The 14,997-nt window shown below is 37.7% G+C and overlaps 1 protein-coding gene across 1 annotated transcript in view; it reads left to right on the top strand.

Annotated features, from left to right (window-relative positions):
• The first annotated feature begins 1,671 nt into the window (after positions 1-1,671).
• The window catches only part of mob2b (MOB kinase activator 2b), a 33,861-nt gene continuing 20,535 nt past the window's right edge, over positions 1,672-14,997 (top strand). The window contains exon 1 of the mRNA XM_056766466.1: positions 1,672-2,109. Within this exon, the coding sequence (XP_056622444.1) occupies positions 2,093-2,109 (17 nt within the window). The 5' untranslated portion in view covers positions 1,672-2,092. The remainder of the gene's footprint in view (positions 2,110-14,997) is intronic.

The raw sequence follows: 14,997 nt of genomic DNA, 5'->3' as shown, positions 1-14,997 counted from the left end.
AGCTTAGCTCAACGATTTGTAGCTTCCGCAGTGGAGACCCATAGTCGGCATGCACAGTCAGACATCATCGTTGGGTCACCACCCTTACTGAAGAGACCACAGCATATTTTAATAAGTCGGGATCAGGGCATACTGATTTCAAAAAGGTTTTCATTATGTGATAAGTGTTCAAGATTTTAGACTACGTTTTCGCCCTAGAACAATCGAACAGAATCTCACTTTTCCATCACTCCAATGCTTTTCCATTACGTACGACAAACTTTGTTTACTGCATTTTTGTTTGTTTTTAATTCCTGAACCACTTCTGATATCTGTTTTTCATATAAAAGCATTTTTTCTTTACAATGATTGTGTGTTTATTTTAACAAACATGCAGTTGTTTGTGTGCGCATGTCTTTGAATGTTTATGAATGACAGAAAGGGACAGATCGGATGCAGAGACGGGATGAGGTCATACATCTGAATGAGCTCAAATCAACAGTTACCTCACGCTGCTGGCTCAGATTTGTTCTTATCGATCCGAAGTGAGATGGCTCCCAGGAACGACCTTGTCTGCCCTGTAGGTGTTATATTCAGCTCTGCCATTCCAAACAGGCTGTTTGTGCTGCCTGTGTGCACCAACCTGGCACCAAGGCCGTGGTGTCATCATTCCCCCCGAGGGAATCTTAACAGCAGTTTCTATCCTCAGTCGCAGTGTTATGAAATCCTGCAGGAACAGGGGAGGTCAAAAGGTGGTGTGTAGCAAAGACATGAAGCAGTCTGCTCTAGACCAAACTAAGCTGTTAACGGCTAAACTTTACTAACTATGTTGTTAAGCTTCATGCTTTATGCTTTTGTCTTATTGAGCCCAGAAGCGTCCCATATTCTAAAGTCTTATATTGGAATATACACACAGTTAAGCTATGGCGTAAATGTCTACTTAAAAAGGACAAGAGTGACAATTGCTGCAATGCTTCACCTAGTGCAATTTACTGAGAAACCAGAGCTCGAGTTTTTTCTACGACACCCAGCGCCCTCTGGTGGATTTTATGGAGTGTTTTACCCAGCAATACATGTAAACTGAAAACTTAAAATCTTTCTGTAACAAAGGCTGTTTGAAGAAGTATGTGTAACAAAGTATGTAAATAAATGTATTTGTGATAACATAGTGATTATTTGCACAGGAACGCATTTAACGTATTTATAAAATAAGGTCGTTTTATGCAGTAGGAGCTAGAGCTGTTTTTTTCTACAGAATATATAAATACATATATTCATTTATATATATGTATATATATATTCATTTATTTAAGACGTTAAAAAGATTACGTATAATCTATAGAGTGCATTTATTTGTATAAAAAGTGAGACCAACCAGCACGTAGATACAAGTGCGATGATCTTTGTCTTTGCGCCAAAAAAAGTCACTTTCTTGAGAATGTGATTAAACAACAAAATTATTTGACATTCGTGAAAATGACAAAAGACAAAATAAACAGAAAGACGCTCTGTTTTGTAAAACTGGATTCTTTTTCAACCGTAAGTGCGTCTCACGCCATTACGCAGAACGTACGGGTGCATTACGTCTGCGTGTAGCCCAGAACTACATATCCCGGCATGCCCCTCTGAACCGACCACATCCCGGGAGAGGGGGTCGGCGTCGAACCTGTGTTTACTTCCGGATTTCCTGTATATGGCAGAGATTGAAAACAGCCACTACAGTTGCCCTACAACCTTAGCGAGAGCTCCATGCTCAGAAAACGCCGATTCGAGCCTCTCTGCGTCGAAGCCTGATGGTTTGGTGACCGGAGAGCGGCCATACTCCAGGACATCGGCAGAGAGATTACCGCCGCTTTAGACGACCATTCAAGACAGAAAGTATCCTTCGCCAAACGTCAAAGTCAATGCGGTCCTCGATCAGAGAGCTGGAGCTGATCCACCGGCCCCGCCGTCACCTCTCATACGCTCGTTATTAACACACTTTCATTCGGAAAAGGACGCTTAAACACCTCCCAGCCCGAATAAAGAGACCAGATCCGGACTGTTTGCTCGGGCTACCCGGATAAATAGAGGGGGACGGCGACTCTTGCTGGATTTATCACTTTCAATCATCATGGAGTGGTTAATGGGGTGAGTACACATGATGATGACGATAATTCTCGATTAGTCGGCTCGCTGTGTTTGCTCTGATTGCATTTGGTGAACAATTTGCACTGACGCTAAACCTATACGGGGATGTTCGAGACAATTTCGTTGTCCCCATTCTCTCCACAAAACAAATCTAAATGATCTTTTGAGTGAGCGCTTGCGTTTTGCATGCAGGTAGTAGCTCCAATACGTTTAAAGTATGTAGCATTTACAGTTACTGTGACGCAATGACGTTACACTGTATCAACGCGTTTGAACCGATCGCGTGCCATAGGAAGCGCGCGCTGTCAGCTTCATTATCTTCAGCGCTACATTTATGACACTAATCTAATCTGTGACATTTTATGTTAGACATGATGGAAAGTAATCGATCAAGGGATTTATTTATTGCATGATTTGCGTCTGGATGTCGCATTAATGTTCGTCATTTTTTGACCTGTAACCTTCATCTGTAGAGACATCTGTGGGGGTGTCAGATGGCCATGGCCTGTGTTTACTTCTGTGCTGACCTTACATCAGAAAAATGAGATTCGCTGTTGATTTGGACAATGTGCCTCTGTTGGGCCAAATCTGATGAATTTTATTGATTTTTTTTATTATTTTAGTGTTATAATCTATTCTGTAAATAACGTTGTCATATTCTAGATGTGTAGTCCAAAGTGAGGAGAGCAGTTATTTCACAGTCCTTGTGCAAGTTTTCACAATGGTTAAAATTGAACTTTTACCATAGTTTGGCTGCTATGAAATCTGTAAAATTGCAACTCTTTCTTGGATAACTTAGATCTGGTCTTTCAAATCAAAAACTCTGACCTCTAACTTTAGATTTCATGTTTTGTTATGTATTTTCGGATTTAATGGTCGGCTTTTTGCGCATTGCACTGCAGCATTCATTAGGCTTTAGTCGGTAATACCGATAAGCTGAGGTGATATTATATTTCAAAATCTACTCAAGTGGTTGTGTCATGGAGCTGAGCACATTGTACTAGAAACCTCTGTGCTTCACAATCACAACATATTTGGAATACTAGCAGACGACAGTATGACCAAGCTTTACATTCCTGTGTCAGCCGCATCATAATTTGGCGGATGACCGATAATGTCTTTAATGACGATGTCTTGTGGTATTTCGCTCGCTGTATCTGTCTCCAGGCGGCTGATGCGAATCCATTTGTGAATATCTCCTTCAAACACCCTGGCAGTAAGCTGTCAAATGGACAGCAAAAAGCAGCAATGACTCTGTCTTTTAGCAAATTAGCTCTAATTAAGGAAATTCATCTTCCAGTTGCAGCATTCAACATGCATTTTGGAAACTATTAGCAAATTGTAACCGTTCCTGCCTGTCTGAAACCTTGCTTTAGTATTATGGAAATAGCTTTTTTTTGCTGTAATACAATTAAGAAAGATAAGTTTGTCTTTTTTGTTAGCGTGAAGGCACGTGTAAGGTCATTGAGTGTGTGGTTGCCATGCCCAAATATGTCTCCCTCTTTCCGCTGGAGTAGAAGAATTGCAAAGCGATTATTTCATTCCTCCCACTCCTGGCACAGACAAGTGACCATCTATCAGTGCTTCAGAACTCGACTCTGATGTTAGGGTGTGGCTTGAGCGAGCACAGGTTTGGGCCGTACGGTGCTCCTCAACAAAAATGTGTGCAGGATTAAAAACAGAGTTTTACAGAGAACTGGTTTAAGACATCGCTCTTTAAAATTTGGTATATAAAAAAAGTCACCACTTAATGTCCAATTGTGTGTTTTACAAAATTAGTGTAAACATTTAAATGTATTTAAGGGATAGTTCACCATAAAACAGTCATTAATTCACACTCATGTAAAACACAACTTGATGTCTTTTCCCTCTGTGGTACGCAGAAGAAGATTTGAAGAAATGTCTCTGTGGTTTTTCGTCCACGCAATGGAAGTCAATGGGGGCCAGTGTTGTAAAAATATAACCTTTTGTTCAGCTGAAGAAAGTCAGGCGTCACACAAACAGTTTGTGAATGACGCTAGGGTGAGTAAATAATGACAGATTTCTCATTCTTTGGTGAAGTATCCCTTTAATACTAATATGCTTCCCAAATCCCTTTTCTCTGTCAAAATATGAAAATTCTGCCATTCATTGATCACACTCAATTCTTTCGGCAAGCCTAGGACATCCATTTATCTTCGCAACACAAATTAAAGGTGTAGTTCACTTCAAAATAAGCCCTCGTTGACTTGCCATATACATTTTCATTCCTACTATGGAAAGTCAATGGAGGCTTATTTTAAAGTGAACTACTCCTTTAACATAGTTTCGACGAGGTTCGGGAGCTTCTTTCTTGCGTTGCGAATATGAGCAAAGACATCTCTGTCAGTTGATCCCCCCCAAAATTACACACAGCACCACCTTTAACAATTTCACATTATATGGCTAGTTGTTTTACCCCCCCCCCCCCTCTCTCTCTTATATAAAGCTAATGTTCAAAATAATGTTTTAAAACACCAGTTAACAGAAAATCAGACTGCATCAGCCTTCTGTAGCTGTTTTTAAGAATCGTCTAAAAAACATCTCTTCCGTCAACATCTGACCCATAAGTACAGTCTTCTACTTCTTTTCTACTTTCCTACCCCCGAAAAAACATATAAATACAAAAAAAAATCGTAGCTTCGTATACTGTTTTAGGCTGACTGAGACCAGTTTTTAATGCACCTATGCATTGTTGTTATTTTGTTGCACACATTTGCTTCTATTGTTTTCCCCACTACTTTGTACGTCGCTTTGGATAAAAGTGTCTGCTAAATGTAAATGTATGGCATTTTTCTCAGATGGTCAGCAGTACCTGACAATATGCAATACTCAGTTTAAAGTTATACCTCCAGTTGACCTTGATAGAAAGTAGGTTTATATTCTGCGTTAAATTCCCATCTCAGCACCCAGTTGAATGGCTGTGGTAGTGCTTGTCTCCAGCCCCGCCCCTCATAGGACTGAATAATTGGCCTGGTGGATGTAGTGTTGGTTCAGAGAGGGAAACAGAAGGAATACTGTTGCCGCATGTGTCCTCATGTGGATCCGATCTGTTGTCTGTTCTGCTCTGATGCGAGCCTGTGTAGGTCTGATGGGTATTAGTTGACAGTTTCCTTCACTAGAAGGTAAAACAAAGAGACGCGGGAGCACCCATGTTCTGGCCAAAGAAGGGAAAAGCGAGGTCTGGAGTGGTGAGCCGGACATGACAGACCTCGAGAGGCTGAGCCTGAGGTGCTCTTATGACAGCTGTGGTTTACACATACCTAGATACAGCTTCTGCGTAGTGCATATGCGTCATTGTTTAACAAGATTGAGTGATGCTTTCCTGTTTAGTTCTAGGGACTGATGTTGAACGTTAATTCATTTTATTCATACTTTAGGTTTTTTTATGTAGAAATTGTGTAAACAATTGTTTATTTAAATTCTGAATCTGAAGCTTACATATTTTAATCATTTCATTACCATCGGTTGGATGAACTAGTCAAAAGGAGTTTTTCACCAAAAACAAGACATTTACTTGACATTTTAAAACTTTATGACTCTTTCATCTGCAAAACACAAAATAAGATATTTTGATGAATGTTGTGAACTGAAAACCATTGGTCCCCATTGACTCTCATTGTATGAACACAAAACCAATACAAGTCAATAGGGACCAATGGTTTTGGATTACCAACCTTCTTCAAAATATAATCTTTTGCAATTTGCACAAGAAAAGAACGTCATACAGGTTTAAAATGGCAATAGGATGAGTTAATGATGATTGATTTTTTTTATGTGTGTTTTGGGTGAACTACTCCTTTAAGAGCTACATGTCAATCAGGCTTATTCTGTTTTTAAGGTCTAATTTAACCTACAAACCAGGAAGTTATACAACAGTTCATTTCATAACTTAAATAACGGCCTTGCAAATTTTTTATGGCTTGTGTTGACTGAATTGAAAGTGAAACTATACTTGCAAAGTTGTTACTTCTCTGTTACTTTATCCTCATATGTTTGAATTGCCATGTTGACAACAGAACAAATAGGATTCTATACCGTTTCCATACTTCCTATTCATATTATAGAAAGTTGGCAGAATAACTCTTATCTTGTGCTTCCTTTTTTTCCAACAGGTCATTAAAAACCTACACATGCCTTCTAAATAGTGCAAATTTGGATGCAAAGTTTGATTTTGTCTTGCCATACCCAGATCTAAAGCCTCTGGTTATCTGAGCTTGTGGTAAAAGCAAACAACTTCAGTTAGGTGTGGCAAGAATCTGTTTTCTTCTCTGGCTGTTGCTCGTATTTTCACAGATAGTTTTTCAATTTTTTAGATGGGTTCGAATGCACTTTGGGATTCAGTCTTTCTGCTCTTTTCAAGATATAAGTTTGTTAAAGGGATAGTCCACCCAAAAATGAAAATTCAACCATACTTCACTAACCCTCATGCCATCTCAGATACATAGGCTGAACACATAATTTCATATTAAATTCTATCAAGATCCAGGATATTGAACCTCCACAAAGCACACATATTCATCATATGTGTGCCACATTATTGTGTCACATTCCGTTTTGCAAGGATCCTCTCTTTCCTTTACTATGGTTCAGCTGTACTATTTCTTTACATTTTCTTTTTCAGTTGAATTCACAGTTTAGAAGCCAAGTTTTTTAAATTTTCTATGTTGTTTTAAAAGTTAATGAGTAATCGTGTTATATATTTGGGATCTCAATATTGGTTGGTTTAGATTTTCGTTCCGAGCAGCCCTAACATATATGTAAATATATGTGCTACGAGAAAATCAGTCTGTGCTAAGAATAAATCTAATAATGTAACAAGCGTGGGATACAGTCTTGAACATCCAGTAGACAGATGTTCTTGTTTTTGTGAAGTGCGTTTGTCGTTGTGCGTGTGTGAGGTTAACTAATGCCACACCACTATTTATATATATTTATTTATATAATTTATATTTAGTTTTTGCGATTAATACTTGTTTCTCCGGCTGAAGTGAGTCCATTTATCTAAAGCCCTGATCCACGAGATGTGTGAAAACGTGGAAGGAACAGCGTTAGCGGTATTCTACTATTTAAATATCTCATCTGCTGGTATGCATGTGTATGAGTGAATGAGCTGCACACGTTAACATGTTACAAGCGTGACACTCGTGGGTTTGTCTGTATCTATACGAGGACATTTCATATGTCTTATATGTCATATGAGTTTATTTTACAAGCATTTCACTGTTTGAGTGAAGCCACCATCAAACACATTGCAACTCAAGTATCTTTGCGATGACCCGCCAAAATAAAAGTCAGCTGAAAAAAAGTATTTACTTTAAGTAAATTTATAAACTGTAGTTTCCACTATAGAATACTTTAACATGTACTATACTAGCGTTAAACAATACTTTTAGTGCCCAAGAGTTTCACTATGTTAAAATAATTATTATATATTATTAATACTATAGTATACTACAATTTTTCTATGGACTAATGAATCTACTATTGTATAGCAAAACTTTGAAAATGCAGAACTCAGAACAAGTAAAAAGGAAAAAAATAATTGGAGATAAACTTAAAAAAAAAAACTTACAAATATGGCCCTAATTTATCCATCTGTATGTAATTGTAAATTATCTGCCTTTATTTTGTAATGAACTGCACTTTTTATGCCTTTGCTGCAACTACTTGGCATGTGCTACTAAACGCTATGTAGCAACAGTGACTGTGCTATGTGCAAAAAGCGTTAACATACAGCCCTGCATTACATTTGAACATAAAATAATTTGTTTGTGTTTAACTGAAGAAAGCCATATACATCTGAGATGGCATGAGGGTGAGATAATTTTAAGATCATTTTAAACTTGGGTTAACTTTCCTTTAAGTCAGTTGTTTACAATATATCAACTTTTCGTCATTTTTGGAGCTCCATGTGGTTTCCTAATATTGCAAAGAACGGTTGAACATTTGCATTGCTTGTTTATCATGAAGGCATTCTGGATGAAAATTGTTCCTCACAGACAGAGATGTGCTCTATCATCTCACTCATCTGAGCCGGTGAGTCACGCCCTGGCCTGTGAGTCAGACATCCTTTTCCCTCTCTGTTCCTGCATCCCTTGCTTTCCCACTCAGACGTCATTTCTGTGATGTCACACTTGCAGCCTGTGGCCATTGGTTGGGAACATGTGTCCCCTTTGCCAGGGCACAGAGGAGGAGATCAACACACAGCTCATGCCTCCCTGCAGGCTCGGGTACTTTTAATAGCCAGCTAAACAGAGACAGTTTAAAGAAAGAATCCAGGAGATGCTGGTGAAGGAAGAGACGGAACGATAAAAATGTGTTTCTTTTTCGGTCCTCTTCTTTCTGTAAAGGGATGTGCTTCACTCTTAGGTTGTTGTCCTTTCGACAGGAAGTTAATTCTAACTATAGAGCAGACTACATGTATAACGTAAGAGCGAGAGAGAGAGAGTCAAAATTGCTTTTAATTTGGTTTTGTAATGTCCTGTGTGGTCTATGTATGTTAGCTTTGAGCTTTGATGGAACCTATATGCAAATGAATGAATGTCAAAATTCACATTTACATTTAAAATTTGCAGAATACATTTATGATTTACGCCAATAAAAATGTCATGCACTGGACCTATAAACAAACAAAATCTGTATATTATTTAGTAGGGATGCACCGATATGTAAATTTTGGTCGATAATAATAATACTGGAAGCCGATAACCAATAAATTGACAGATAACTAATCTAAGTATAACATTTTCTGAGACAGAAACAAAAGGCAAAAATTGGACCGCTGCTTTTATTTGAAAAAATTCACTGCAGAAAACAGGTTACCATTAGTTCTCTTTTCCCTGAAAATCATGTACCAGATTCTTTAACTTTTCTGGTATGTTTATTTAATAAACTAATTATAGATGTTCTTCCAGAACAACCCAGAAAAGTGTTCTTAATAGCCACATGTCTAACTGGTGTCAAGACAGAAAGCATTCAGACAGCAATCGGCTTTAAAAAAAAATTGCTTTTGTTCCTATAATTTACACATTAAAAAATATCTACACACTGTACCTACATGAACAATGTTTTGCTAATAACAGTAAGTGAATGATCATGATAGAAAGACAGTACTGTATTGGATGTTAACTATGAGCAGCCTGCAGCTGAAGTGCTTTAACTAGAGAAAATTATTCATCATTTATCGGCTATAATTTATCCGCCAAAATGTTATTATCAGCCGATACAGTAGTATCGATGCACTATGATAATTTATAGTGCATCCCTACTATTAATGGTGTTTAGGTGTACAACATCTAGAATTCAAAATGCCTCTACTTTATAGACAAATATTTCTTCAGTTCAAATTATTAAAAAAATACATTCATAAAATGATATAATAATGAATTTTCTCTGCCCTGTTGGCACCCCCAATAAGCTCTTTAGTGTAGTCCCAACCAGACTTATTTCAATATGAAATGTGTCAATAGAGAAAAAACTTCAAGTCAAGTCAACAGAGTCTTTGACTTTAAATATAGGTGGCATTTATATCACTCCTCCTTCCTTCCTCTCACATGTTCTTCAGTTCCTACCACTTCTGCTGACCTACATTACATCCTCAAAACAGAACGTGCAGAAGCGACAGTTTCTTTCTCTCTTCATCTTTCCTCTTCCCTTTCCTCTCTGGCCTTGCGCATCCTTCAGGGTGTCCACAGTTTGTTTCTTGCACTTTGGTGTGACAGCATTATTGCAAGTAAATGTCTTACTGTAGCGTTGCTTAACTAGGTTTGACAGAGTTAAAGGGATAGTTCACCCAAAAATGAAGATTCTGTCATCATTTACTCACCCTCTGTTCATTTCTAACCTGTACGACTTTCTCTCTTCCACAGGACACAGAAGAAGATATCTAGAAAAATGTTGATAAGAGAACAGCGGTGGCACACATTGACTTCTATTGTTTGGACTCAAAACCATTGCAAGAGAATGGCTGCCATCGCTGTTCGGTCATCAATCTTTTTTTGTAGTCTTGCGGAGGAAGGAATTAAGGAAAGTCATACCGGTTCAAAATTACAAGAGTGTAGGTAAATGATGACAGAATTTTCGTTTTTGGGTGAACTATCACAAGGTCTAGGTTTGCATAACTAAATGCATTGAGGAAAATGCAAAGCAAATGTGTGAGAGACAGAAACAGACCAACTTAAGCATTGTATGGAGCTGCAATGGGCTTTTATTGGATTATTTAGGGCGGTGACAATGGCCGTGACATTGGCCGTATTTAAATAAGGTCAATATTTCTGTTCCACTCCTCTTGTGGTTGCTACATGCATATATAATAATATAAATATTATTTATATAAATAATATATATTACCCAACCTCCGCAATCAATTTGTCCATTAACACCTCGGTGGTAAAAACTGCCACTGTGACAGCCCTATTCAGGCCTCCTGCAAGCTTTGCCTGTACCCAACAGATCCACCGTGAGGTGTCAGTTTGTTAAGACCAGGTTTCTTTGCTCGCTGGCACCATCTCAAAAGTTCTTAAAGCAAAGTTTAGGCCTGTCTTTCTCCACAGGAGTGCAGCTTAATTTGAAGGAATGCTCCTCCGGTCCTGGAGCTCCTCGTTGCACTTGCACACAGCCACGCACACACTATGGGTCCTGTGTAGCTTGTTGGTTTCAGTTTGAGTCTGATTATTGAAAGATCCTGTTTAAATCTTGCATAGGCTGGGTTTGTTCACAGCATGGTGGGGGAAAAAAATATTTAAATGACTTTGGATAAGAGTCATCCAAATAATGAACGGCATTTTCTCTGCATTTACCTGTGCAAATCCTGGTGCACTCCCACAAAAGATGCAAAAACCCGATTTGTACATTCCCTGACGAAATGGGAGTTGTGCCAGACCATGCAAAACTTCTGCTTTGTTCAGGTTTCTAACCTGAAGCAGAAACGCATTGATGGTTGATCTGGCAAGTAACACCAATTAAACATTGTGTAGGTGGCAGAAGTGCTCTTGGAGTTCAATGAACCCTCCGTGTAGAAATATTCCTTCTCTGAAATATTGTCTGTATTTATGTTGCTTTAATCGTTGGTTAAATAAAAGTGCATCAAGAAAGCCTGTGTTATTCTTACCTAATGAACTTGGAGGTCACGACCAGGATTTTAAAGCTGTTTGTATGGTTGTAATCTATCCGTTCTAACCATAGACTAAAATACTTGTCTATTTGAAGTAAGCCGCACACAAAGACATGCACATACTGTCCAGAACTGTCTTAAATAAGATTATCGTGACTGTGTCAAGAAGAGGCAGGAAGGTTGGACAAGTTGTTGACCTTTAGTAGCCTTGAGAACGGATATAAGGAAACTAAATAAGCTCTTTGAAAAAATCACTCGCTTCTTAGTCGTTCAGGGTTCAGCCGTATTTCAGTGTTGCAATGCAGTTTGATTGGTTTGTATTTTCAACCAATTTAACCTGAGCCCTCTGAGAATGTCATATTAATGCAGTTTTAGTTGAATAAGAGGCTCTATGACTCTATTTGGTTTTCTCTCATAAAGTTAGCATTTAAACTCAAACCAAAAATTATTCGGACACCAGATATAATTTTGGATATTCTTTTATTAATAGGTGCAGGAGAATGTAGTTAATTAATGTACTGTAAGTGAGGGTAGCAAAATAAAGGAATCCTATTATTATACACAAAAATACTTTATACAGTGGACTACCAGTAAAATTGATAAAACACATTTTTTTTTGCTTATGTGACCTTTTTATTCCACAGACTGAACTTGGTTGCCCTTAACTGGTATTGTCGTGCATTTAAATTGAACAGCTGATAGATATTCAACCTAATCTATTACATAACTTTCTATGAAAGTTATGTAATATTATCAAGATGAATTTGTTCTGACACACTCATATTATTCATATTTTTACCATTTTCTAAACTATAGCGAATAATCTGTAAACATGGGAGAAATTTTGAAGGTGTCTGTATATATTTTGGTTGGACTGTAAATAATGAAGTTTTGTTTTGTTTTATTCAGGTTGATCTTTTTTTTTATTAGCATGATTTCACTGACAAAATATGTAACTGGTGTAACTGCTGTCTTTCTGAAACCTTGTATCTCCCTATATATATATATATTTTTTTATAAATCATTATTATTAGATTATATATTACTTATATTTGTCAATGGGTTCTGCTAATATTTAACCCATAAAAAGTGCTTGTTAACTTTGATAACACAGTATTTAATCATTTAAAAAGTACAGTATTTTTCCATTTCCTCAACAAAAAAAAAATTGCACATCTGAGGTTTTGGGATTACAGCGAGGATATATAAGATGTACAATATAAGATGTAAGTGGGGCTGGCCACTCTTCATGGTAAAGGACCTGGCTGCTGACACAAAGGTTTCAGGGTGAGTGTCAGGAAGGGGTGACCCAGAAACTAGAGTTACTGAAAACAAGGTTTCTGTTGGCTATCTCTACCATCAGTGTACTCTGCATTGCGTTTCTGCTTAGCACTTTCCTCACAGTCAGCCTGGGAGAGGAACTTATTTAAGTTTTTTGGGGCTTTATTGGCTCTCGCTATGAAAGTAAAGCGTATCCGATGATAGCAGTGATATGAATTGAGACGATAGGTTGTGTAGAGAACTTACGATAAATGTCACCTGATTTTTGCATAGCTTTTGAGTGAAGTACGGGAAAATACTGCTCCATCCAAATGCCAGAGGGCGCTCTCATGCGGAAACTCCAAATATACAGCGAAGACGACCATAACATGTTCTAGAATCTAGGAAATGCCTGTGGGCATCTTTTTATCGCTGTTACTCAAGCCTCATCGAGTATTTTTATGATAATAAAGTATATTTATTTATTTTTTCAAATGCACATTACAAGCATATATATATATATATACTCGCACTGCGTTTAGATCGAGCAGAATTTCCTACTGATCCCAGAGCCATGTTCCACGGACAAGCTACGCATAAAAAAATATCGACACATTGCATATTGCAGCCAGCTTGATTTCAATAAGATTTAGTGGTATCGCGATAAATTATTGTGTTGCCCTAGTCAAAATTTTGTGTCAGTAAAGAGTTTTGCTTTGCCATCTGCACCTCATGTTATTACAAACCTGTATTACTTTTTTCTGGAAAACACAAAAGAAGATATTTTGAAGAATGCTGTTAACAAAACAGCACACCCCCCATTTACTTTCATTGTATGGACACAAAGTTATTTCTCAAAATATCATCTTGTGCATACACTGAAGAAAGTCATACGGGTTTTGAAATACATGATCGTGAATTAATATCGACCAAATTTGTGTTTTGGGGTTAACTATAATGTGGAGATTTTAGCGGCATCTAGAAGTGAGGTTGTGAATTGCAACCAACGGCTCACTCCACCCCTCCTTTCGAAGCACTACGGCTGCTTTCAAAGTAGAAAGATGTCATTGGGTTTTGCTTCTTTGCAGAAGGAGAAGACATATTTACAAACCGCGTTCTGTAGAGCAGGGCTACTGTAGAAACAACGTGGAATTCCATGTTAGGGGACCCGCGATGTATGTAGAGAGAAATGGGTCATTCTAAGGAAATAAAAACATAACACTTTGTTATGCAAGGTCTTTATACACCTCTGAAGACATAGTTATGTATATTATATTATATTACATTACTTTCAATAGATCCTGCAAAATTATTTTACACACTGGACCTTTAGGATCCCCTCATTAGCGTTACATAAAGTATGCCAAACTTGGATTTATAATTTTTTGTGCAAATACTTCACATTGCCTGACTCATCAAGAATGCAAATACACTGTGTGTGTGTGTGTGTGTGTGTGTGTATATATACTGTGCGTATCACTGTGACTGTTCGATACCAATTATATTGACCCAGGGCCCCCTATTGAGTGCAGCATCATATGAATGTTATGTAAGTGTTAGCCAGCTGTGGAATGCACTCCACTTAATGCCTGTGTAATCCAGCACCGCTTCTGCTGACGTTCATGTAGAATGCTCTCCTCTTTCATCAACCTCCAGCTTTAGACCCTCACAGCTCCCATGCCAACACTTTTACTGAAGGATTAGTGAATTGAGCAGTCCCCAGCATTACAATACCGCGAGCGAAGTGCTCCCTTGATGATCGTTGTGTCTCCGTTCCCCTGACTTTGCTCTTTTTCCTCATGAGCATGGCATTGCTTTTGTGATTTTTGTGTATCATGGAAAACAAGTTTCACAATGCAAAGCTCCTCCCCGGACCATTAAACATGTTTTATGGACACTAAGCAGGTCATTCAAATATCGGTATGGGTATGATTTCAAAATCTCTTTGGCACATCAACAATCCTAACACTGCTTATTTGCATAGATTTAAAGAGGCAGTGATAGTATTAATGCTTTTCTTGGCATTCCACAAGGCATAAATGTGTTTTTTATTTATGAAATTATGTCTTTTTGTATTAAGTATTAAATCATCCAGTTATAATTAGAGATGCTCCGAAACCAATTGCCGATTATTCAGAGTGATATCTGCCAATGCTGATAACGATTCTGAAGATAAGATTAATATTTCTTTCTGAATGTCATAAAAAAAAAATATATATATATATATATATAATGACTATAAACAAACTGGTGATGTTTTAAAAACATATATATACGGAGTACAAATTCAATGCATTTTCCTGCCCTCATTTAAATGATAGGATAAATCGGCCCTTATAATCGGCTGTTTTTAAACTATCTGCCTTTTTTCTACCGATTATTTTGCATCTCTAATTATTAAAGATTTCATTCATTTCAATGTCTCTTGGAGACATACCGGAAACCTAACCTTCTCCTAAATTTCTCCTAAAAAATATATTGTTATTTCTGATATT

The sequence above is a fragment of the Triplophysa dalaica genome, chromosome 14, assembly GCF_015846415.1.
Source record: "Triplophysa dalaica isolate WHDGS20190420 chromosome 14, ASM1584641v1, whole genome shotgun sequence".
NCBI lineage: Eukaryota > Metazoa > Chordata > Actinopteri > Cypriniformes > Nemacheilidae > Triplophysa > Triplophysa dalaica.
The sequence above is the reverse complement of the archived record's forward strand: the minus strand, read 5'-3'. Positions and strand labels throughout refer to the sequence as shown.